Source organism: Podarcis raffonei, chromosome 1, assembly GCF_027172205.1.
Source record: "Podarcis raffonei isolate rPodRaf1 chromosome 1, rPodRaf1.pri, whole genome shotgun sequence".
NCBI lineage: Eukaryota > Metazoa > Chordata > Lepidosauria > Squamata > Lacertidae > Podarcis > Podarcis raffonei.
The window spans coordinates 48,537,976-48,564,072 of NC_070602.1; the positions used below are offsets into that span (position 1 = coordinate 48,537,976).

At 41.6% G+C, this 26,097-nt stretch overlaps 2 protein-coding genes across 3 annotated transcripts; one reads left to right on the forward strand and one right to left on the reverse strand.

Annotated features, from left to right (window-relative positions):
* Positions 1 to 3,860: 3,860 nt before the first annotated feature.
* On the reverse strand, positions 3,861 to 14,846 carry EIF2S1 (eukaryotic translation initiation factor 2 subunit alpha). Of its 2 annotated transcripts, none has more exons than XM_053385576.1 (8): positions 14,658 to 14,846; positions 13,727 to 13,968; positions 13,424 to 13,503; positions 10,040 to 10,191; positions 8,041 to 8,147; positions 7,008 to 7,105; positions 6,240 to 6,383; positions 3,861 to 4,245 (listed from the first exon to the last, which is right to left on the reverse strand). In XM_053385576.1, exons 2-8 carry the CDS (start codon positions 13,965 to 13,967, stop codon positions 4,120 to 4,122), a joined length of 948 nt encoding a protein of 315 aa, XP_053241551.1. In that variant the 5' UTR covers position 13,968; positions 14,658 to 14,846; the 3' UTR covers positions 3,861 to 4,119. The 2 variants fall into 2 exon arrangements, with proteins under 2 accessions (XP_053241551.1, XP_053241541.1); XM_053385566.1 differs by lacking the exon at positions 14,658 to 14,846 and adding an exon at positions 14,119 to 14,244.
* Positions 14,847 to 15,870: 1,024 nt separating this feature from the next.
* On the forward strand, positions 15,871 to 25,672 carry ATP6V1D (ATPase H+ transporting V1 subunit D). The gene is made up of 9 exons (XM_053385586.1): positions 15,871 to 16,061; positions 18,761 to 18,878; positions 19,075 to 19,154; positions 20,080 to 20,147; positions 20,912 to 20,956; positions 21,857 to 21,960; positions 22,839 to 22,905; positions 23,701 to 23,779; positions 24,999 to 25,672. The coding sequence occupies exons 1-9, from the start codon at positions 16,021 to 16,023 to the stop codon at positions 25,138 to 25,140; spliced, it is 744 nt and encodes a 247-aa protein (XP_053241561.1). The 5' UTR covers positions 15,871 to 16,020; the 3' UTR covers positions 25,141 to 25,672.
* Positions 25,673 to 26,097: the final 425 nt, after the last annotated feature.

Consider the following 26,097-nt stretch of genomic DNA (forward strand, 5'->3'; position numbering starts at 1 on the left):
TGTTGTCCCCCTTGAGATAACAATCTGAACTCTAACAGCATGAGTCACAGGATAGGAAACATTAGTCACCACATCATCGTCCCACATAGTATCCAGGCTATGGGCACACAGATGATTGTGGAGTGGCTAGGAGACAAATAAGAAGGCAATTGTATTTCCCTTTATAAAGCACTAATAGAATGACCTGGTATAAGAAGCCAACCCAACAACTTGCTTATTCTCTTGGCCAGGGGTGGCCAACTTCTGTATTCCTAGAGACACCTTTCAAACACTGACCTTAGGGCTGGAATGTAAAGGTAAAGGTAAAGGTACCCCTGCCCGTACGGGCCAGTCTTGACAGACTCTGGGGTTGTGCGCCCATCTCACTCAAGAGGCCGGGGGCCAGCGCTGTCCGCAGACACTTCCGGGTCACGTGGCCAGCGTGACAAGCTGCATCTGGCGAGCCAGCGCAGCACACGGAACGCCGTTTACCTTCCCGCTGGTAAGCAGTCCCTATTTATCTACTTGCACCCGGGGTGCTTTCGAACTGCTAGGTTGGCAGGCGCTGGGACCGAGCAGCGGGAGCGCACCCCGCCGCGGGGATTCGAACCGCCGACCTTTCGATCGGCAAACCCTAGGCGCTGAGGCTTTTACCCACAGCGCCACCCGCGTCCCTCTTGGGCTGGAATGATCTGTATATTATTCCAACCAGCTGTACTGGCTGCCTGTTCCCTTCCAGGCCCACCTACCCACCATGTGAACCTGCCTGAGCCCTGGGTTCAGCTACAGCAGTCTTGCTTATATGCTGGTAGTAGGGGTACTTTTATTTATTTTTATTTCAAGCTCTTTTATAACTAAGATGATAGGTTTCCGATTTTGCTGTTTTGTTATTATGCACAGGGAGAAAGGAGAGGGAGAAGTTCTATTGCGCTAAAAGAATTACTTTGTGGATATCATCCTGTGGTTTTCAATGCAAATGAGCAGTGTGCTGGCACATACTGAAATTGTGGCTGCTTTGCTTCTACCCTGCTGTTTGTTACATAGCCAGGAAACAAGTGATGGTCTAGCGTGTCATGCTGTCTGAAAACAGCCTTGTGGTATGTTTCTTTCTAAATAAGCCAATGACAAACCTTGGTTACCACTCATAATTTGTTTGGAAAGAAACAAACCACAGGGTTTGATGTAACAAGTTAGTCTATGGCTTGTTTCCTGGTAGCGGTTGGAACAAAATGCCCACTGCCTCAGCACTGGCATGCTCTTAATTCACATGAAACCGGTTTAACTATGGCTGTGATGTGCAGTCAGGTAAGTGATTGTGGATTAGGGTTTGTATAATCTTTCTTGAAATGAAATGGTTTTACAGTGGTACCTCAGGTTACATACGCTTCAGGTTACAGACTCTGCTAACCCAGAAATAGTGCTTCAGGTTAAGAACTTTGCTTCAGGATGAGAACAGAAATCGTGCTCTAGCAGCGTGGCGGCAGCAGGAGGCCCATTAGCTAAAGTAGTGCTTCAGGTTAAGAAGAGTTTCAGGTTAAGAACGGACCTCCAGAATGAATTAAGTACTTAACCCGAGGTACTACTGTACTGCTCTATTTATATTTTGATTTTCTTGTTAACTTTAAAATGTTTTTATTGTGCATTGTGTAGCCTGAAAGGTGACTAAGAAGTTTATCAAAAAAAAAAAATAAAGCAAACTCTAATGGATGATAAGGCTCTAGAAGTTATCACTGAGCGGCAAGGACTTAAAAAATGCAACTACTGTACTGGATAGTGGGAAGTCATAAGGGCGTGTGTATCAGGGAAAAGGGTAACTCAGAAATGAATGTGTTTCCTGAACGATCCCTCACAGATCCTTTGTAGTGTACTTCTGAAAAAGCAATTCAGCAAAATGTACATTCAACAAATGTGGAAAGCCAACATTACTTTTCCTAGAAGAGAAATGGGGTTCAAAACTTAAAGGTCCCCAAGAACCAGATTTTTTTAAATAAAAAAACCCACTACTTTCGGTTTCTTTTCTAAAATCAAGCAGTATAGTTTATGAAATAAAATAAATAAATAAAATAAGCTTTTATTCCTGCTCTCAATACAGCAAAACAATCATTGGGGAGGAAAGGTTTGAAGTCCTGAATGTTTTCTGTAAGGAACAAATCTTCACAATTAAAGGAAGTGACTAGATAGGTTTGTTTTGAATGCCAGGGACTCAGAAGGGGTGTTGTGGTGGTGCAAGGAGTCTAGAAACCCTCTTAAGGTTATGCCTAAGAGCTCTCAGACCTCCCTAGCTATAGGAGGCTGTTACTACAGCCAAGGGTCAATTGATAAGAGAGCGGGAAAATACCATTTAGAATCTTTAATACAATTAAAGATTGATATATGCTAATTATTTCTAGTCTGTGCTGTGTGATGGTTTTTAATGAGGTACTTCTAGCTTTCATATTGTTTTGTGCTGCTTTCAGATCTTAGTATTGAACTTTACTGTACTATTGTGCTTTTTAATCTTTTTATATTGACTTACTGTATGCCACCTGGAGTTTCAAGTAACCAATATAAAACACATAGATTACCATGTACATTATAGCATTCCACACACAAACAAGGTGGAGGCTGAATATTTGAGTGTAGGTAAGAGTTCAAAGCAGAGATCTGATTTTCAGCATTGCTTAACTTGTCATCACAAGCAGCTCCAGATTTAGTAGTAAACATAACCTCATGTCATAGAAGACAGGTAGAAGCCTGTATGCGTGTAAGACTCAACACAGACAGTGATGTCAGGCTCATGAAAACAGACATAGCTGCAGGATCTAATCAGAACCAGGTGTTTGCTCTTTGTCCTGTAGACCACCCACATCAAGAGAGGGAGAAGTGAGAAGTCACCTGTCTGAGATTTTTGTCAGAACTTTTCTGAGGTCCTCAAGATTTCCTTTGGTGGGGAAAAGTTTGCAGCCGTATTTGTATTGTGTGCCATATGGAATGCAACCATTTTCGTTTTCTACCCTAGGAGCAGAAAAGGCTATTTTCCCCAGTGGCATTCCTCCCAGCTGGGATTACTGGGAAATACACAATTACACGTGAAGGTTCTCAGGATTTCTGTTCCACCAAAAGCTGCTGTGAAAATGAAACATGTGATCGTAATCTCTGTAGAATTTTTAGGTGTACTGCAGCATGTGTGTACTTCTCAATGCTTCCTAAATTGTTCCTATAATATTGAATCTATAATACTGTTGAATTTGCATGTTCACTATCTACATTTCCCCTCTCATGAAATAAGGAAACCCTACATGAGAAATTGGCCTTATACCTTCACTTAAACATCAAATGATTAACTTAAAATGATGGCAGGATTCCTACCACCTCATTCAAATTTTGTAAGTTAAGATACCTTCTTTCTGTAGCAACATTTAAACCCAACCCAAGCAGAGTATCTGGATTTTCTGGTGCACGACAATGAACACAGAAGCTTAGACGTGTAGAGTTGGGTCACATAGTTCAACCACCTGCAATGCAGGAATCACATCACTGATGTTTCTTGGGGCGGTTGTGAGCTAGCCCAAGACATTTTGTTGCATCAGGCAAAGGACAAGATGGTGCCCTCTGCATCTCCCTTCCCCAATTCCACATTCAGAAGCTGAATGGCAGTTAAATTGACTTGATTTCCATCGCCTTTAGCAGCAAGACCTTTGCCCCACGTGCATTAAAACTCTCTTAAGAATGTGACAAGAGGAAGAAGAAAAACCTAGATAAATATCCAAGAAATTTATTGAATATTTGCATGAGTACAGTCTGTGGAGGAATACTGGTTTAATTTCCAGAAACCTCACTACCAGACATACTGAATGGTTGCCCATCTTGATTTGTTAGATATGAAGATAGTAAATACAACCTTTAGACAATGCCTGGTTTATTGTGGGGAAGGGAATTACATCTTCAGAGAGAAGCGTCTTCCCTTTGAGGAAGTTAAGCAGCACTTTTGAAGCAGATAGCAGATGGTTTCTTGTCTCTTCAAAATTTGGTCTCAATTAAAATTCAAAAATATTAAAGTCTTTTCTTGTGGAGTTTTCAATATCAGACACCTTATCACTCAAAATCACTGGCTGGTGTTTGTTTGTATAACTGCAACCCTTTTCTTTAATCCCATGTAATTTAGTCTTCAGTTTTTGCTTCCATCTCCTCGGCATCATCATCTCCATCCACTTCAGCATTCTCACGCTCCAATCTTTCCAGCTGTCTTGCAAGCTCAGTCTCATCAGTGTCAGTAACCACCTTGGGCTGAAACGTCACAAATATGATCAACATTTAAGTTATCTTTCAGTGTGACCCAGAAACCAGCTAAACACATGTGCTTCCATCAAAAGGGCTTCACACAACTAGAGTGAATGCAGTTTACTTGCCCATATGTTAAAAACAATGATGTATCAATCTGCTAGATACATTGCCAAAAGGCTGCAAGACCAATGAACAGCAGTAGTTTGTAATAATGTCCTGCAAATGATGCTCTCAAAGCTCCATCTCAAACACTTATTTGCAGGCCTGAGTCCTCAAGGAGGTTTCACTGCAGCTCAGTTTGCAGCATACTGCCTGGTTTGTGATTGTAGTCTTAAGATCACCACCCAGTTCCCTGCAGTACCTTTTCCAACTGTTGCCACTACTAAATAGCTTTTTTGTGTTGTATTTTATTCTGTCAAATTGCTTTGAGACAGTTTATAATAATAAATAATAATACTCATGTTTTATACTTGCTGAGCAGGTTAAACCTGGAGATAGTATATGAGATACTACCCAACAACTTAAGTGAATTTCTCTCACAAGATATAAAAGTGCTCTACTTTAAATCCACATCATACCTGTGATGGAGCATTGTGCTCTGAGAGTATAGTGTCCCCTGGAATCAATGTTTGGGCTGAATTCCCAATAGCAGCCAGTTGTGTGCAAACAGAATTTACTCAAAGGCATTCTACATATACAGTTTCCAGTACAGCGGTACCTCAGCTTACAGACGCTTCAGGTTACAGACTCCGCTAACCCAGAAATAGTACCTTGGGTTAAGAACTTTGCTTCAGGATGAGAACAGAAATTGCGCAGTGGCGGCGTGGCAGCAGCAGGAGGCCCCATTAGCTAAAATGGTGCTTCGGGTTAAGAACGGACCTCCAGAACAAATTAAGTTCTTAACCCGAGGTACCACTGTATCTTTCCTACTTGAGATAAGAAGAAGAAGTGACATTTCTAATAAATGGAAGGATCAGTATCAATTGTGTGCTGAAAATACGGCTAGTGTTTAATAATCCTTTCACACATTTTCTATTAAGATGTCAGCTTCTGCTGCTATGCTAAAGTTAGGAACAAAGGCAACTGCGGTGAAGAAAGCGCACCATACCCCCTGCTGGACAAAATGAGCAACCTGAAAACCTGTCAGCTGCAGAGCCAGTGACTTTACCTTCACATAACCTTTCTTTGCAAACTATTCCCCAGTCCTTACAGACCCATTTTAGCCACTTTTCAGGTCAAGGGAAGGAAAGGGGAAAGAGGGGAGAGAAGGATGCTGTAGTGTTCTGACTAATGTATTGCTGACCAAGGTTAAATAAGACTCTCTTTAGGGAGACACCTCCCCTCAGCACCAAAGTACAGGGTACTTGCCCAAATGTTGATCATATTTGTGATCAAAAGATGGTGTTCAAATACAGTATAAGGATATTAACAGTATGGTCCAAGTACTAAAAATAATGGACAAGTAAATTTTTTGGAAGCTCAAGCTACCACAACACACCTTGACCTTGGCCTGATATGGCAACCGGTGCAGATCTCTGGGGTGCTATATGCTGAAAGGGTCTCACTCCTGTCCATAACTATGCTGCAGCATTCTGCACAAACTGGATCAAGGGCAAGGGAAGCCACACAGAGTGCACTGCAGTAATCTAATCTTGAAGTCACCAGTTCCTGAACTACTGTGGAGTATTTGTTGTTAAGTTATAATTAGAGTTTGGTCGCTTTTAATGTATTGCTATTCTGGTTTTAAAATGTGAATTTTGTTTTGAATCATTATTCTAGTTCAAATGTTGTATTTTAGTTAAAGTCTATAAGCCATTTGGAGGATTTTTGTGTGAAAAGTAACAAGTGAAATAAACACAAGATAGCGGATTGGATGGGAGTATCTTTCTTTCTCCAAAGTTGGGGCCCACAATCTTTAAAATTTGAAGGAGCAGGAAAGTGGTCTTCAGGTTAGCAACCAGCACTGGTTAGAAGAGACGAGACTGCAGTATACTTACTTCCATCTGCACATTGAAGACTCCCCTCTTCTCTTCAATCTTTTCTTTGATAACAGCCATGGCTTGGCTAAGGACAGAAAGGCCTTCAGTCCTCTCCAGTGTTGTTGTGGTCATCACATATCGAGGAGGAGCTATCAGATTAATCTACAAGAGGTGTGCAAAAACAAGCCTACATGTCTGGAAAAAATATTGAACCACCACAGAGAAAAACGGGATTTCCAGGATGTGTGGAAAATGCTACTTTGATATTACAGTAATGAGTAATGAGCAAAAGAGGACATAACTGTGTCTTGTTTTCTCTTGCAACGATTTTCGCCCCAGTAAGGGAAAACAGTTCATATTAAAAATGCCACAATGTGAAATAAATACAGGCAACAGCTATTTTGCATGTGTTCAAGGTACATGCGCACTGTTGTCAGACACGGAAGAGGGCGTAACAGGGAGAGCTTACATGCGCCCTGCTGTCGCAAGTGACGATCCGGAGTACAACCCCTGCACAAATTGGGAGTTGTCTATAACATAATACCCCCAGTAAAATGGGGACATTCCCAAAGTCATAACTAGATTTCCTCTCAAGTGGACTACTCCAAGAGGATTTCTCTCACCTCACCACCCTTCTCCATCACACACGCAATTTACATGAGGTCTATCATGGATGTGTATGTTAAAACCACAAGTAGGTATCATCCAATGTCACAGCTGATGCAGGACGCTGCAAATTTCTCATATTCATAGTTTTCCAGAACACACATCTTGGCTGTCACTTACTTTGATAGGCATGCTTTCTGTGGAACAGCACAGGCCAGCTCTGAGAGCTTCTTTCACCGCATCAATACCCTCATAGCCATAACAGGCAACTTCAATATCTAAATGGGTCATAATGACAGATTACGTTAAAACACAGATAAAATATTATCCAAGAAAGATGGCAGAGATTAAAACCTGTCATTTATTCTATTATTACTCAGCCCTCTGTATTTTAATACCCCTCCCATAAATTTATCTCTAATCAGAACAAGTGCACTGAAACTTCGTAGCTAAGACATGGCTTGTCTGATAGATCAATAGAACACTGTGCACACAGTCCATACAGACTCTTGCAAAGCAATCTTGTTAACAAGATGGCAAGCTATGGGCATGACAATACTTCAGTTAGATGGTTCCACAGCTGGCTGAACATCCAAGCCTAATGAGAATGACTTCATGTCAAACTGGGTGCCACAGGGCTGTCCTAGTTCCTGCACTGTTCAACATGGTCATAAAAGGGATGCAAAAAAGCCCTTGTGCTTCCCATTTTAACTTTCAGACAGAATTTCTGTGTAAAACTAGTTTATGAGCTAGCAGACATGTCAGGATTAGCCTCAACAATCCTGCAACCACTCCCCAGTGATTCATAACATGCAACTAGTATTGCTGTGGTCGAGCCTGATCTTGCATAATAGCATAATTAGGTCTGAGACCGTCATATTCCTTCAAGAAGCTTTAGGGAAGTCCTAAGTTAAAAACATGAAAAGTTAAATGACTAGTTAGATTGCTCAAGTAACTCACAACTATAAACTCTAAAGGCAATGAATGACAAGCTTCAGGTAGTTTTACAGGAATCCAGTCAAACAGCTTATTTGTGTGATCTCATTCACAACATTTTGTACAACATAAGTGGAGAAAACTTGTTGTCAAAGTAAACTCACCAAGCATATCTTTATTCATCCATGTAGGATATTCTTCCATAAGACTGCAATGAGGAGCTCAGTCTAAATTAACAAGCCTCGTTTCTTTAATCAATTCTGTTCTGGGGACTTACCGGCTCGAATTTTGACTGCTTGTGGTGTCAGGCGCCTATTGATATTATCAATTAGCACACGCTTCTCATCTTCTGTCAGATCTAGTCCATCAAGGATTGCAGGATCCCTAGTAAAAAACCCATAAATGTAAGCCTGCCAGCATTCCTTAAAATGCATTTTAACAGGAGAGAAAGGACCAACACTGAGGCATTTCTCAACACTGATAATGGAAAGCAGGAGGGATTTGCATGAACATGTTCTCCAGTCTTTCTCCTGCCTATGGTTAAGAAATAGGTACTGGCCTAAATCATTCCAGCCATCATTTGTTTGTAAACACAATTTATAGTACAATACTGTCCAAGCAGTATTACAAAATGTAACTTCTTAATATAACTTTAAATATTGTAAACAAAAAGTATGTCTACATTCTCTCAAGAGAAAAAAATTTATAAAACCCTCAAAATTACTACTTTATAACAATTGTTTTATCGACATAAATTTAAACTGTTACATCCTTTAAAAATTGTATTTTATAATATTCTTAATAAGGGTATCCTTGTGTACATGCACTTATTATTCTAGTACATTAGTCCATTTTTCAGTGAAACAACTATCTTGTAATCTTTGTTCTCTGACTCTGATGTAAGTATACTGTAACTAGTAATATTTTATATTTAATTTATTATAGAAAAGTAGTATGTTCTTTATTTCAGAGAATTACCAGAACATATTAAATACATCTGAGCTATGCAGTGCTTTTTTTCTAAAATAACATTTAGGGGTACTCTCATTTTCCTACTCATATTGAAATACTGCCCCTCAATGATGCCAAACTTAGATTCACAAAATGTCTAGTGGTATGCGTACCCTTGTCCCCCCCCCAGAAAAAAAGCACTGCAGCTATGTCAATTTCATCTTCAACAATTGTTACTATGCCCTGTATACATTTTATTAAGGCTAACGGGGAGTTAGATAACATAAAAAAAGAATTTTTACAAAAAACCTCCTTGCACCATAACAGACACTTTGAATTTTATACATGTTTCCAAATATAATTCCATACATAAGATAACAGATTGCTATCACTTATCTAAGCAGTTAAAATCTAACACAAACCTATTCCTGAGTAAACTACTTGCTATTTAAACATACTAATCTCATAGAAGCAGACCTTGTGCATCATTAGTCTTAACTTCATCTGCACATTCTGCTATGGCTGTTAAGTTTGTAGTGCTCTATGGTATCTCAACTGCCTTAATTCAGTTTGCAGGTAGGGGCTCATGTGACCACATGAATTTGATACAAAACAAATCCATTTCAAATAGACCAGTGAAATGAAGGATTCTTGCAAAGCCTTCTCAGGAACATGTTTTAATATGAAGAAATTTTCCATCAATAGCAATAAGCATGAACAAGAAATGAATGCAGAAAGGTAGTCCTGCAGGATATTCTGTAGTCTTTAATATTTATTTTCCCTTAAAGGTAAAGGTAAAGGGGCCCCTGACCATTAGGTCCAGTCGTGACCGACTCTGGGGTTGCGGCGCTCATCTCGCTTTATTGGCTGAGGGAGTCAGCGTACAGCTTCTGGGTCACGTGGCCAGCATAACTAAGCTGTTTCTGGCGAACCAGAGCAGTGCACGGAAACGCCGTTTACCTTTCTGTCGGAGCGGTACCTATTTATCTACTTGCACTTCAACGTGCTTTCGAACTGCTAGGTTGGCAGGAGCAGGGACCGAGCAACGGGAGCTCACCCCGTCGCAGGGATTCGAACCATCAACCTTCTGATTGGCAAGCCCTAGGCTCTGTGGTTTAACCCACAGCGCCACCTGCGTCCCTCTTATTTTCCCTTAAACCTCATTAAAATCTAAACATTACCAAAAGTAGCTGTATCTGAACTGACATTTGGTGATCAGTCAGGCAAAGAAGGTTCGTTGCATATGACATTTTATAACAAACTAAACCCACTGAAATGTTTGTGATTAGGGGCAATAATACAAGCTGGAAAAGTAGTGTACTTACGACACTGCATGCTTGAAAGCATCATATGCACCATATCCAGGCCTTTTATACTTGTCATCAAATACCCAAGCAGTTCTCTGGAACAGGCTCTCCAGCTGTTCATCCTTTGTGTATTCCAAAACCTCAGCAACATGGCGAAGGATGCTGTAAACCTACATACAACAAGCAAAATGTTCAAAAATGCATACAATTACTTCCAATGTGAAGAATAACTCATATGAAAAAATACAAAAGGGTGACATTTTGCATATTAAGATACCCTTTCTGAAAGAAACACTGGCCACCTTCACACCTAACATTAAGTCAAACCATGGCGTAACACAAAGATGCTGGCTCCTGGTAAGGAGAACACAAGCCACCTTGCTCCACCCCAGTTCTTTTAGCTCTACATAGCAGCTAACCATGGCCAGTGAGGAATCACAGTATTGTAGAGTTAGAAGGTACCCCGAGGGTCATCTAGTCCAACCCTTTACAATGTAGGAATCTCAATTAAAGCATACATGACAGGTGAATATCAAACCATTGCTTAAAAACCTCCACAGAAGTAGAGTCCAATAGGAAACGTGTTCTACTGCCAAACAGGTCTTACTGTCACAAAGATCTTCCTGATGTTTAGTCGGAATCTCCTTTCTTGTAACTTGAATCCATTGGTTTGTGTCCTACCCTCTGGAGCAGGAGTAAACAAGCTTGCTCCGTCTTTCATTTGACAGCCCTTTAGATATCTGAAGATGGCTATACTATCTCCCCTTTTCCAGTCTAAACATACCCAACCATACTCAACCATTCCTCATAAGGCTTGGTTTCAGGACCCTTGGTCATCTTGGTTGCCCTCCTCTGCACATGTTCCAGCTTGGACAAAGTACTATTACTTCCCTTGATCTGGACATTTTACCTCTGTTGATACAGCGTAGAACAGCGTTAGGTTTTTTTAGCTGCATCACACTGTTGACTCATGCTAAGCTTGTGGTCTACTAAGACCCCCCAAATCCTTTTCACCTGGACTACCGGCAAGCCAGGTGTCTCCCATCTTATATTAGTGCAGCTGGTTCTTCCTGCCTAAGTGAAGCAGCTTACATTTGTCCCTACTGAAATGTGTTTTGTTGGTTTTGGCCCAGTTCTCCAATCTACTACAGTCATCTTGGATCCTGATTCGGTCCTCTGTGACATTGGATACCCCTCCCAGTTTGGTGTTACCAGCAAATTTGATGCTGGTATAAGTGCTGCACTATGCTAAAAATATCAAGGAGCAGCAAGGAGGGTGCAAGCTCCTTTCAGGAATGTTTGTGTGGTCCCAGTAAGTCATAGTTTGGCTTACTGTGAAATGTGAATGAGGCCACTAAAGATTTCTTTTCCTAAAAAGGTTTAAATAAGAATCTGTGTAGTTATTTTAATTTTATTGTAGTATAATACAGTAAAACAAGTGTACCCCAAGGACACAAAACCTCTAGGCTAGAAGGGATCCTCTGAGGCTTGCCATCTGGTCCTCTCCTCTTTGGCCCTCCCCCTGTGCTGCCTAAAGGAAGAAGTGGGGAAAGCAGCAAATTGCAGGTGCTGGAAGTCCAATCTGCTTTGGCCCCCTGGTGTGTGTGAGAGTGAAAGAGAGGTAGAGGCTTTTTGCCCTTTGTTCCATCCCAATTTGGATTAGGATCCTCCATCCTTCCTACTGCCACTGTCCCACAAGGATCAATTAAAAACTTTTTGGGCAATGCAAACTGCAGATGTGGGAGATCCAACTGAGACTCAAGTGCAAAACCACTTACAAATGCTCATCTTGGTGCAGAAACCATTCAACAGTAGGAAAAGGTTGCACAGAAGAACATACTATCACACCCACCTAACAACTATAAAGCTACATCATATTATCACACTACACTGAAATTTTGCCAGCTTCTTTAATATTCTTCATAAAATTCTGAAATGGAGCCAGTACTCTCTTACTTTTATAGTCATGCTGTATATTGCACATTGAACTGCAACTTGCATTTGTATGCAATATAAAAACAAATGGGTCCAACAAATATCAGTGTTGTTCATGCAAATTAACACATCAAGTTTATGGCTCTCCCTTCTATTTCTTTATATATCAAATTCTGGATTGAGGTGTCACTAGTATGTTGATGACATGCAGTTCTATTTCTCCATTAACATCTGAATCAGGAGAGGCTGTGAAAGTTCTGGACTGGTGTCTGGATGCAGTGGTGGACTGGATGAGAGTCAATGAACTCTGTTTAAATCCTGGGAAGATGGATGCTCTTTGGGTGGGTGACTCCCATATTCAGGAAATTGGCAAGTTACCTGTTCTAGATTATTATTATTTATTAATTTTGTATACCGCTCTTCATCTGAATTTCACAGGGCAGTTCACAACATAAAAATACAAAATGAGAAGACAAAAAACATAATAAAGCAAGTCAATAACTCCCCTCCCACAAACACATTTAAAGGCCCATGGAATGATTAATCAACCAACAGCCTGGTTATAGAGAAATGCTCTGGTCTGGTGCCTGACAAGAATCAGAAACCGAGCCTTTAGCATCAGTCCAGTGGAATGTCTTACCAATGGAGATTAAACAGGCACATTCTGGCCAACTTCTAAATGCCTGCTGAAAGCTTATCTATTCCTCCAGGCCTATGAAGACAATTAAGAGTACATCCCCCACAATGGTGTATGGATGTTGGTTTTCAATTTCTTTTTTCTTTTTTCTTTTAACTTGTTTTTAACTTTTTCCGATGTCACTGTCAGGTTTTATATTTTTATATTGTAACCTGCTGTGGTATATTTTTATGATACAATGGTATATAATTTTTATAAATAACTAAGATGAAACAGACAAAAGTTAACACAAAATCACTTTCATGCAGGTAAATCCAGAGGCATTTTCAGTAATACAGAACAATATATATCACATTTCTTCTCAATGCTCTTGTTCATTTAAATCAGGCTTAGAAAAGTTCTTGCAAGTCCTAAACACTCTAAACAATTATTAACACTATTGCATAAACTGTCATTGCAGGGGTGGGGAACCTGTGACCCTGCAGATCAGGGTTGGCAACATGGTGGCCACACAGTATAGCTGACTACAACTCCCATCACCACTGGCAATACTAGCTGTGGCTGATGGGAGTTCAGCAACATCTGGAGGATATACTCTGGCTACCCTTGCTCCAGATGACAGATTCCTAACTCCTCATCTGCATGGTCATTGACTAGGGATGATGAGAGCTGCACTCCAACATCTGGAGGGCCACAGGTTCCCCACCTGCATCATGAAGCAAAATAACTCAAGGTACATTTTTTCAAATATCATGTACACAGTTACCAGTAGAATTTACACCCACTCCATTCTGCAAAGTACTAGAATAACCAATAATGTGGTAGCTTACTGTTTTTGATTTGGTGAATTTGTCTTCACATTTTATTGCCTCTTCTGGAGAGACTCTTCTTTTTGACAAGTCAATATAACCTAATTAATACAAAAAGAAATATCTCAAAACACAACTTCTAAACTCATAAAAATGCCACTTCTATCTACTTAAGGCAGTAGAAAACACTTCTTGTTTCAAGAAGAAAAGTTTTAGAAACCCACTTTACTTTTCTATATAGAAGCCAGCTACAGGTAAGCTATGACAGAATGAATAAGACTGCATACTCAGAATTTGAAATAACACTCTAGAATTTTTACTTACCTTTCTCTTTATCCACCCTTATGACAACAACACATTCATTTCTTCCAATTCGAATGAGTTTGTTTATAGAACGGATACGTCTTCTGGACAACTCACTGAGCAGAATCATGCCCTCAATATTGTTATATTCCAGTAGGCTAACATAGGCTCCCATTTCTGCAATGGAGCGGACGTTGACCATGACTACATCTTCAACTTCTGGAAATTTATGCTGGTAAAACCTACAACTTAGTCCAGGCATCCTGCAAAATTATATCGAGAGACAATTTATTCATTTGTAACAGCCCAAACCGAAATCATGATACGGCGAACAGTAACATCTATTTAGACTGTTCTGGTATCGGAAAAATTTCCCATTTTCCTGCAACTGGCAGAAAAAAAGGAAAACATACCAGACACGCATGTTTGCAGAACGCTGCTTAGAAACCTCCTTGTCACTCTCTGTGTTCTGGGCCGACATTATGGTCGCCGCAACAACTACATCGCTATGAAACCCTCTCGTTTTTCTCCGTCCAGTTTTTCCCCCGGACGGTTATTGACTAGTTCTCCCCCCGAAACACCAAACGTGGGGGCTGTGTGACAAAGCGCAACTTAAGGAGAGGCGTCGCGGCGGTGTGAGGAGGGGACGGCTGTCCTTTTGTGACATAACCCGCACCTCACCGATGGAGGCCTGTGTCCCAAGAGAAGCGCGGCCAGGAAGCCGATGCCTCACGTCGGAAGAGGCCCCGCGGTCCCCTCGCGCGGCAGCCGACGAACGGGATGGGGAGACTCCGTCTCGGCCTGCCGGGCGCGCCCCGCGAGTATCCCGCATGGCGGAGGACACCCAGCCACCCACCCCCTCGCTCGCCGCGGCCGGGCATCGGTCACAGAGCGGCCCTCCTCCCGCTCGTAGGCCGCCCCGGAGCGGCCGGCCCTCCTGCCGCTTGCTTACCTGTCTCTTCCACAGGCCGCGCTCTCTGCGCTCCGGGCTGGGGTCTCGGCCGACTGCTCGTATCCGCCTCTGGTCACAGCGTGTACCCCGCCTCAAAATGCGCAGCCGCCATCCCGCCTCTTCCGGAAGCATTTTCGGGGAAAGTAGCCGGAAGCATTTCTACCCAGCTGCTCTCATAAGTCTTTGGTTGTCCTGATAGAGGGGAGGGCGGGAAGGAAAGGCTCGCGCGACACGACTGCCCAACCTTATTAGCGCCTCCCGCCCGCAGCGGAATTACTTCTCTGCATAGAGATAGAAAAGTGTAGAATGGTCACAACGGCTATTTGTATTGGGAAGACGAGGCAGAATGCAAGGATTTCTCAGGTTGCAGTCAGAATTGTACATTTACCATAGTTAGAGGTGGAGTTGAGGTTCGTTTGGCTTTCCAACCCCCAACCCCCCGCCGCCAAAAAAAGAAATCGCATGCAAGGGTGCTGCGCATTTAAATATTTCAAAGCTTAAAATAAAGCAAATGCATCTCTTTGTACTCAAGCTCTCCCTGCTGACTCATAATATTGAATGCTGTTTTATTTGAATCCTCCGAATCTTTGCTTTTATACTGTTGCTTTAATGGTTTTAAGCTGTACTTTTGTTTTAATGGATCTTGGCTTGTGTCCAGTGCCTTTAAAAAAAAATACTTAAAAGCGGGGGAGGGGGGAATCGAAATTTTGCGCACGAAATAAGATCCGGTTGTGAAACTGCAGCAACTCCTGTTACTGCTGATATCGCAGTGGCTGATGTGCAGTGGCACACTGTGCAGCCGCGGTCAAGCTCAGCTAGTGGAGGTCTCCGCACAGCTCTAGCTCTCTCTCTTCTGCCCCAGGATACCAAATAAATAAATAAGGAATTTGGACCGCCTGTGTGAGCCTAACGTGCAACAACAAAGGCGAAGGATAAATGGATTGTATCATTAAAAATCCAAGGGATGGAGTAGCGCCACAATGGGGAATTACAGCATGTGGCGGATTTCCACTTCTGCTGGATCCGTTTCTCTGCGACGTACAGTCGGCGAGTCCTCCGCAGTTGCACTTATCTCGGCAGTCAGGGCTTTGAACCATAGAGTCTTTGCCAAAGCTCTCCTGTCTAGAATTCTGGCTCTATGCCTTTTGACGCGGCGCTGAGACGAGCCGAGGAGGAGGAGGTGACTCCTCGGTGACGTGCAGCGTGGAGGGCGGGGCTTCGTGTTTGGAAGCGGAACTGGAGGCCGCGGTGCCCTTGGTAACCAAGAGGAGTCACGTGACAGGAGCGGGAGCCCAGCTGAGAGAAGGAAGCGAAGGAGCCATCGGCGTCTCCCGAGCAATCTCCGCCGACCACCCCGGGCAAGATGTCAGGCAAAGACAGGATCGAGGTTTTCCCTTCGCGGATGTGAGTGGCCTTCTTGGTCCTTTCGGGGCCTCCCTTGGGCGGTGGGGGGGGGGCGGTCAGTTTCTTCCCTGCGGCCCCACAGCCGGACACACTGCGCTGGGGGGTGTTGAGTTCTCAAATTCAAGCTGCCACAGATCAGCCACAAACACTCTTTAGCCGCCGTCACGGGGGTGCATTTTCTCACCCTTGTAATTCGCAAAGGAAGGGTGCGATCCGTTTTCAGCGGCCTTAAGAGCCCAATAGAACGGTAGCTATTTTGGATTGCTTCAATTCGCGTTGAATTTGGAGAGCGCTTTGGGGTGCAGAATTTGATACTCATCAAATTCTGTTTCGAATCCCATAACTATCACCAATGTATTGATTGGCGTTGGTTAAATTTACAAGGGGTTGTGGGAGGAATGCGTTGGAATAAAAAGGTGATGTTACCTGTCATGTAAGAGTCTTCCCCCCCTCCATTCAGACAAGTCAGGCTTGTAGGCTTAAAAAATGGGGAAGTGAAATGTGAGTTGTTTCCAGGTCAAAATGGCAAATGCTTTGTCATATGGTCAGATGTCTTTGACAATTATGGAACAAGGTTGTCATTTTATCAGACTATGCAATGCTTGAAATGTCTCCTATTATTAATAATATGTTTGTATTAGAGACACTTTTTACTAGTCAGAGGATGGTAGGAAGGGGCAGTACTAAAATAAGGGGGAAAAAGAGGAAAGTGAAGCCTCAAAATGATGCTCAAAAGTAGAAAGCTTATTCTAGTACACAAGATTGCAACCTTAGTAATTTCAAAATAGAAACTTCTTAATAACAAACAACTGTGTTCAGCTTTCAAACTGAATTTTGAGAGGGAGAACTGAGTTTCCTCATGAGCACTTATTTTGAAGGCTGTAAGTCTTCTGTTTCTTTTAAGTGCCATACAATTAATTGTACTTCTAGTGCCTAGCTTGGCAGTTTCTCATTTTCGCACATTGCCATACTGTTGTGTTAACCTGGAAGTCCCACTGATTTCAGTGGAATTTTCTCTAGGCAGGTATGCATTAAATTTCACCCTTGCAGTGCAATCATATGCAGAGTTTTTATTATGAGTATGATTCTTGCTTCTTACATAGATCAGCCATATTTCCAGTATGTTTGCTGAATCTGGCATGGCATTCTTGATAGTAAACAGAGCCATGTTTAGTATCCACACACAGTTTTGCTGAATCTTGTTCCAACTAGTAAATGAGTTAGTCTGACATAGAGAGGCAGTGGTGCAAGCCAGTCAGTGCAGGAATACGGACACCAGACCTTCCCTTCATTTGAAGAAGTTCCAGTTCTCTTCCTCAAGTTGTTTTCCAGCTTAGGCGGTTCCTGGGAGACATATTATAAACTCTCTAAGGAATTGCCATGAAATCTCCTTATTCAATATTTCTAGTACTGCCCAAAATTAGTTTGTTGTTATGTTTCCAATTACTTTTCCTTGGAGATCATGGGAATCATGGGTGGACACAGCAATTACTGAACAGGCAAAAACCATTGAATTCAGGCAAATCCATAGAGTGAGCACAGACGGTTGTTTACTGTGTGGCAGCTGCTTGCTACCATTCTTTGAGATAATTGCAAGCATGTAGAAAGCAAGCTGTGTCTAGCTGTTAGGTGAAGCCAATGTTATTGCTTCTTGCTACGATTATAAAAGTGAGGTAAGGGCCTGCAGTGGTTGTCTCATTATGTGCCAGTTTTCAAATATCCACCATTTGTCATAGGATTGCCTCTGTCCATGCTGCTGTTCATACGTTACCTGGAACTTCATATTGAGAAAAGTGGTATGTGATGTGATTTGGTTTGCGTTGAATGGTAGAAGAGACAGCTCATAATGCAAAACAAATTCTTGAGTTTCCAGTAAGGAACTTAGCTTATAATAGGGTTGCGATGTTTCTAAAAGTGAAAATTCAGGCACAAAGGTTGCTAAGCTTCTTTTGGCAGAGTGAACCAATTCTAAAGTTCTCTTGGCAGCACTTCTGTTGCAGCCTCCCCATAAAACTGGAGTTTGTCATCTTTGCTTATTTGGTATGGGGATGCAAGCGTGTTTAGAATTTAAGCCTAAAGGTTATAAGCTTATTTCTTCTTCTTCTTCTTCTTCTTCTTCTTCTTCTTCTTCTTCTTCTTCTTCTGTCACTCATAGCCAAGTAAGATTGTCTTCCATGAACACAGTCTTAACAGTGAGTCCATAAATGACTGTGGAGGTCAGTTCTGGATCCACATATCCTTCCACAGTAGGGACACAGGTTTCCGGGCAGGAGTTGATCGTGGTGAGGGTTTGCCCAGCGTGCCTTCCTCTTAGCTTGTTTTTCCCTTTCGTCCTGAGTTTGAGCATCTTCAAAGTCCATGACACCTTTGGTAGAGGCTGCTCTCCAATTGGACGCTTGTAGGCCAGTGTTTCCCAGTTGTTGGTGTTTATATTACATTTTTAAAGATTTGCCTTGAGAGATTCTTTAAACCTCTTTTATGATGTACCCTTCAGTGCACAGTAGGTATTATTACAGAGTAAATAAGCATAGGATTGGACTGTCAGACATGTGTTGTAAGTGTATGTTCAAGTTCTGTGAGCCAAAGAATATTTCCTCTTGTTTTTAGGAATGTGCCTTTTCAGGAACAATCTTCTCTTTTTCCCAGATCCTCTCCAGTGACAAGATCAAAAGTATTTATCACTTTTTTGAATTTGACAGGGCTCAGACCATCATGAAGGCCCGTTTGAAAGGAGCCCAGACAGGTCGCAACCTCTTGAAGAAGAAATCGGATGCTCTGACTATGAGATTCCGGCAGATTCTTAAAAAAATTATTGAGGTAGGGTGTTTTAATGTACTGAATTTACCTGTGAAATAAAGCTAAAGAATTTCCAATGTACGAACCATTATAATAGCAGGAACGAGTTTTGCTCTTTTTAAAACGAGAACAAAACAGGCCCATTCCTGACTTAACTCTCAATTGTAACCTGTATATTGGTTTCAGAAAATGTCCTTTTTTTGGGTTGTGTTTGCAGACAAAGATGTTGATGGGTGAGGTGATGAGAGAAGCAGCCTTTTCTCTTGCTGAGGCAAAGTTCACAGCTGGAGACTTCAGGTAAAGCTCACAAATGGGTGTAGTTGAGGGGACTCCTGTGTGAGACATTTGGCCTCTCTCAAGAGGTGAACCATTCCTTTCTGTTTATGGGGGTGATTGGGAGGTAAATGAAAATTCTGCAGCAGATCCTATAAGAGGAAAAGGTAGAATGCAAACCCCATAGGAAATTAAATATATTTCCAGAGTGTCTGCAAAGATAAACGAGCAGAAGAAAAATATGAGGGCAGGGAATAACACTAAAGTTGTGATAGACTCCGCAGTGTTCTAAATATTACTACCTACCTTCATATTTTAGCTTCTTCTAGTTGACAAATGATTCCTTGAGTTTCTGTGACTTTGTGTTCCAGTAGCAGTCATTGATTACTCTTTAAAACAAATTACCACTGCATTGCCCACAGCGCATCAGAGCATGTTTTGAAGACTGATCAGCATGGTTTGCTGTGGTCACTGCTTTGAACGTTATAAAAATGGCAGTTCACTAATCATGATTTCAGAAACGTTTTAGGAATAAATTGTAGGAATATTTTAAAATGCAACATCCCATTTCACAGATATAAAACATTTCTGTTATCACATTTATGAATAAGAAAAACAGCAGTGCATTTTTATTGGTTCAAGAGCTGGAACCTTTAATTCAGCTTAGTACTGTATTTGGGGAAAAACAGAACCTCTAGTACTTTTCTGCTTTATAGGATACCATGATGTTGTATTATGTATGTACTGTCCTGGGATTAAGTCTCACAAGTGAGACTTGCTCTGAGAAAACATACATGGAATTGTGCAGCAGGTGCTAGGACCAGGTTTTACATTTCTATGTATGCTGCTGTGTTCTCATTAAACACACTTCATGAAAACTAAGAAAATATACTGGCAATTGCTTCCTCAAATCCGTTGAATACGTACTGATACATATTTGTTTCTGCAGTACAACTGTGATTCAGAATGTGAACAAAGCTCAGGTCAAGATCAGAGCTAAGAAAGACAATGTAGCAGGTGTGTATCTTTATGCTACGCATGTTATAATTATTTTAAATGCTATTTATTTAATTATTTAAGTCACGGAGAAATTACCACATTGTTTAGTGCGGCTTATAGTAGAATCAAATAGTTGGAGTGGACTTTGATGGTTATCGAGGTCCAATTCCTGTTCAATGCAGAATCTGATAAATTGCTATCCAGCCACTCTTTAAATGCCTCCAGCACTGGAGAGCCCACCATTTCCCAAGGTTGTCTGGGATACTGTTGAAACGGGGAAGCTTCTCAAGTTTATCCAAAATCTGCTTCTCTGCCTTTTTCACTTGTTTGTTCTGAATTTGGAGCAATAGATAATAACTGTTCTATATTCTGTGACAGCCCTTCATATATTTGAAGCCTGTCATGTCTCGCCTTAAGTACTTCTTCTTAAGCCTACATATACCCAGCTCTTTCAGCTGTTGATCATAGGATGGTTTCCTGACTTTTCACACTACTGCTGGCCCTGCTCTGGGCACACTTCAGTCTGTCAGGGTTTTTATTAAAATGTGGCTCATTTTATAAACTGAGCTTCAGAGGATGTGTTCTGGTTCATTTAAGGCATCATTTCTCATTACATCTGAACTTGGAAACTGTGATTTAAGTGCTCCCTATAAACCAAAATCAAATTGGCTTTCGGTCCCAAAGGGTGTGGTCATGAGCGTTATGAGAACAAGATGGCAGCCAGAATAGAAATTAGGAAGTGGAATTCATTAATTGCACAACCTGCTGTGTATCTTTTACAGGTGTGACCCTGCCAGTTTTTGAACATTACCAAGAAGGAGGAGACAGTAAGAAGTGATTTTTCTTTTCCTTATCTCAAGAGGTTTTGATGTGATCTTAGCTTTAATATGCCATGTTTGAGACCCTTGAAAACTGTGTCTTCTGTAACTGGCCTGTAGTATAATATAATAGCAATGGTTATGTGGACTATTTACAACTCTGTAAATGTTTAGGGGAGAATTTGACATTGCACTATTCTGATCATTCTGTCAAGTGCAAGTATTTCTGCTTGCCTGATGAAACAACCCCCCTCTCTGCCCCTGTGTGCTGCTCTGAGGGTTCTCACTGCCTTCCATGGCAGATTTTTTTTGGGGGGGAGGAGCCCCTTTACACTAGCAGGAGCCCTTGCACCGATTTCCGCTGGCACTAGCCCTCAATTTTAAAAAAAATCATGGGTTGCTTTTATGTACTGTAGAAGAGGTTAACACGAGAAATACTACATGGTGCCTTTTAAAATGCAATCCTGAGCTTTGGGAAGTTATGGAAACTCATGCTATTTACTTTAGTAGGGTCAAGATTGTATTCTTTGGGCGATATCACTTGTGTGATGGAACTTCCCCTTCCTTTTGCAGTCCTACCTCCACCCCACTCCTAAATTTGTTCTGGAGGGTTCTCCAACCCTCTGGATCAGACTTTGAGGGTACAGGGATTGGAGAGGAAGGGGAAATTCTACCACACTGGTGGAAACCCATTCTGCAAGTGTCCTCACACCATTGGATATATCTCTTTACAACTATTTGTATTTTCCATATTAGAAGTGGCAGCTGAGATGAGTGGCTTTGCAGCTGTCTCATGCTTGGAACCATCCTCCACCCTATAGTAAATATTCTGATGGTTTAGTTTTCTGTTTGGTGGCTGATTTTTTGTTGCTAATGAGGCTGCTAAATGTTCTGGATGAATTCTTTCAGGTTATGAACTGACTGGTTTAGCCAGAGGTGGGGAGCAGCTGGCCAAACTGAAAAGGAACTATGCCAAAGCAGTAGAACTCCTTGTGGAATTGGCCTCTCTGCAGGTAGGAGGAGAAAGAAAACTATTAAAAGGGCCTCTGGTATGGCTGTATATATAATAATTCTTTGTGAGGTCTTTTTAAAGTATCTGCTTCCTTTTCTAATTGATCATCTGTAGTTGTTTCTAAGATATACTTTGAGGACAAGAGGAACTGCATATTGTGCTCTGACCTGAAGTCGGGGGTGCATGGTGGTGCCAGGGAGTGGTTTTGGGGTAGGTGTAGCTATATGGCTTTCGTTTAAGGGGAAATTAGATTGCAGCCTTTGGACTTGGCTTCCAAAACACTGATGAGCTGACATTTGCACAGAATCCCACCTTGTTGCACTAAGTTTGTGCTATTCTCTCAACTTCTTTGAAAGGAGCACACAGCTGGGTCTTTTTGTTGAGTTGCTGAATCTGAATTATCAGCCTGGTAGAACTTTGTGTGCTCACTTTGTGATGCTCACAATGTGGATGTACACATTGTACAATAACCCCTTCGCCACTAACAGTATATTGGCTATAGTTTCCTGTGCAAGAATTAGCAACACACCCCGCTTTCCACCTTGCAAATTAATACTAGAATGTGGGTAAATCAGCACTGGGAGTGTGGGCAGCCTGCTTCTATTTTGCCATCCCCTAATACTGGACTGGTGCAGAAAACAAACTGCTAGTAAGTTTGGAAGACTGAGCTGTCAATAAAGACTCTATTTAGGGAAACTTGCATGTGAAATACCAAGTGAGTGAGAAGCCTGCATGATGCCAGATCAATTTATCTTTCTTAGCAATAAAAGTCCCATATATTTGCTGACATGTCTCTGCTCAGGGCTGAGGTACAAAGAGCTAGTGCATCATGCTTTTTTGCACAAATAAATATCTGCTCATTCTTTTCCCTTTCTATAGACTTCGTTTGTTACACTAGATGAAGCCATCAAGATAACCAATAGGCGTGTGAATGCTATTGAGCATGGTGAGTCCAAGGAGATAATCCTTAAGTTAGTCTTGTCCAGCCTGATACCTTCCAGATGTTTTGTACTACAACTGTTGGGGATGGATGGGAGTTGTAGTCCAAAACATCAGTGTGCTCTAACTATGGTGAATGAGCTGGTTTGCATAACAGGGCGAGCAATATGTGGGCTCTCAGATTGCAGCTGCTTTGCTCCTCCTCAGTCCATTTGGCTTAGGGTCTCATCTGAACCAGGTCCAAATGGAGAGCATAACCAAAAATACTGCCCACCATAAATTGGGTAGTAAATGAAGCTTCCTAATATGCATCCTAATACCATGATGTGATTCAGAGCTGTGCTGATGGATGGCTTTTCCAAGGCCCCATTTCATAGTACTATCTTGGAAGAGGTCAGAATCTAGAAGAACCATCTCCCTAAGATGACCTTTTCACCACCACTATGTTTGTGGCCCCTGGAACACCACATCACTGTGAAGTATTTTTCCTTTTGCTCTGTCACACTCTGGCCATCCTGTATAGTGATTAAATTACTGTGCCATACAACAAACTATGCATCTAACTTATGTACATTATGTTGGTATGGGAAACTGTCGTGTGATGGGCCAATGGCCGTAATAAAGTTCAATACAATACTCAAGGGTTGACAACCTGGGCATCCCTTGGCAGGAGATCAGACTATACACATATCTATGTATGTTCAAAAACATAGATGGCAATCACCAGGATAACTAATTTTTGCATGGCTGCCCTCCTTGTACTTATAGAATCATACTTACTAATGGCAATTTCTTTTTATAGTGATTATTCCCAGGATTGAACGTACACTCTCTTATATCATAACTGAGTTGGATGAGCGAGAGCGAGAGGAGTTTTACAGGTGAGTGACTTGGCAATCCAAAAATAGGAAATTATGAATCTGAAAATGCCCTGGGATGGAGTCTTTTGAGCCCACAAATGCCTCTGTTAACCAAAAAGGAGGGAATTTTTGCTCACTCAATGTTTTTCCTGGAGCTCCACCACCAGTTTTCATCCTCTTTTTGCAAGGTCTCACAACTCTGTGGAGTCTATTGGGGTGGGAACCTGCAGTGAGGAGGAGTTAGCAAAAATGGCCTCCCCCTTCTTGGATTCCACTGTGTACGAGTGTGCAACCTAGTTCATACTGATCCCCCCCAACAGTCCTTGCTAACCTGATGTCCTCCAGATATTTTAGACTACATCTCCCATCAACCCACAGGCAGGTTGGCTGGGACTAATGGAAGTTGTGCTCCAAAAGATCTGGAGGACACTAGGTAGTTAGTTCCTTTTCTTACCCCTGCTCTAAGCAATAACCTCACTTTTTCTAGGAAGAAATTCAATTTTTAAATAATTGTGCCAAAAGAAAGCAGGTGATTAGGGCTGCAAACAAGTTTCAAAGCTACAATGGAAAGTACACCTCCATCTCCAAATGTTGGTACATTTTGTCCTTAAATTTTCAGCTAAGTTCCACAGAATTGATGGCCCATTACTGTCAACTATTTGAAACAAAATTAAAAAAAAAATCCTTCCAGTAGCACCTTAGAGACCAACTAAGTATGTTATTGGTATGAGCTTTCGTGTGCATGCACACTTATCTGAAGAAGTGTGCATGCACAAGAAAGCTCATACCAATAACAAACTTAGTCTCTAAGGTGCTACTGGAAGGTATTTTTTTTATTTTGTTTCGACTACAGCAGACCAACACGGCTACCTGCCTGTAACTGTCAACTATTTCTCATTGGAATGGAATACAAATGTATATTAACTTATGTTTACCAAAGCCTTCAAATGCAGAGTGTCAAATGGAACAATTTATCATCTAAGGGGTGGCACACTGGGAATGCGACACCCACACATAACAACACAGTTGAGTTCCTTCTCCTTCTGGTGCGTGGGAAAGCACTCAGTGCACCAAGCCATTGCAGGGAATGAGAAGCCCTAGCTTTCCCCCAAACTTTGTGAAATTGGAAATAAAATCCCAATAATGGCTGTGTCACATTTCGGGGTGGGGTGTGGAATGTAGGAATGACCTGCTATCTGCACACCAGCTTTACAATAATTTGCACTATTTTTCTCTGTAGATTAAAGAAGATCCAGGAGAAGAAGAAGATACTGAAAGAAAAGAACGAAAAACTGCAAGAGTTGCAGAGGGCAGCTGGACAGCTGCGCGAGCCTGCTAATTTGCTTGCGGAGGAAAAGGATGAGGATCTTCTCTTTGAATAACTGTGGACATCTGTTACAATGCAGGACTCAGAACAGTGAGTTTGAGATACAGTTCTGGACACATTGTGATGCTTTTGTGGCTCTTCATTTGGTGTATTAGCCTGTGCTATCCAGTCTGGATTTATTCCAGGATTTTTTTCTGTTGTGGAAAATAGCTGGTTTGTCCATTGAACACATGCATGAAGCAGAAACATTTCCAGTTCTACATATCTCCATTTAATTTAGTTGGCAGAGAAGTATTGCCACTTCTGCTTCTGCTGTTCTCTCAGCTGTACTTAACTTCATTTTTTCCACATACTGCCAAATTCTTGTGAGCAAAGTTCCTTGTTCTGACCTGCTTTGTGTTCACAAGTGACAGCAACTGTAATAACTTATTAAATGAACGGGCTTTTTTCTCCAAAACGCAATTTTAAAAAAATCTGTGTGATCTCATTGTATCTTTTTGTTTCTAAAAGAACGAATGGTTTCCATTTTATGTTGTATTTGCCAACTCATCTGTGCTGTAAAATCAGTAAAGGAACCTGTGTCTAAACTTGTGTCATTTTTGTAAAACATCTATTAAATCTTCAAAATAGGTAGGTGGGAACTAGTTGAGTGAACAGGATTTCTCTTTTGCATCTGAACAACTATTCTATAGTTACTTGAACTCTGAAGCAGCTGTAAAAGGCATCCTCTTGTCAAAATCTCCCTTATTCAGTGCATGCTTACTTGTCCTGCAATTTGACAGAAAGCTGGCCCTAACAAGCAGGCTGAAAAACATGTTATAATATCATGCCAATGTTAGGATCGTCCTACATACACTGTCATGTGATAGACAACAATCCCATGACTGCAAACATGGAGCAGGAATCCTAACATCCATATGGTAAGTAATCCTATACAGTACAAGGCTATTGTTCTTAATGGAATAGGAGTTGAACATACGTGTTTTTGCCCTTGGGCTGTTATCAGAAAAGG

Excerpts from the sequence above, each read along its gene's own strand:
- EIF2S1 (XM_053385566.1), bottom strand. The coding sequence starts at position 14,186 with ATGTCGGCCCAGAACACAGAGAGTGACAAGGAGGTTTCTAAGCAGCGT. Across the intron at positions 13,504-13,726 it reads AAGGGTGGATAAAGAGAAAG|GTTATATTGACTTGTCAAAA; the intron begins GTAAGTAAAAAT and ends TGTATTAATTAG. Across the intron at positions 6,384-7,007 it reads CAGAAAGCATGCCTATCAAA|ATTAATCTGATAGCTCCTCC; the intron begins GTAAGTGACAGC and ends CACCTCTTGTAG.
- ATP6V1D (XM_053385586.1), top strand. The coding sequence starts at position 16,021 with ATGTCAGGCAAAGACAGGATCGAGGTTTTCCCTTCGCGGAT. Across the intron at positions 16,062-18,760 it reads GAGGTTTTCCCTTCGCGGAT|GGCTCAGACCATCATGAAGG; the intron begins GTGAGTGGCCTT and ends TGAATTTGACAG. Across the intron at positions 20,148-20,911 it reads TAAGAAAGACAATGTAGCAG|GTGTGACCCTGCCAGTTTTT; the intron begins GTGTGTATCTTT and ends TATCTTTTACAG.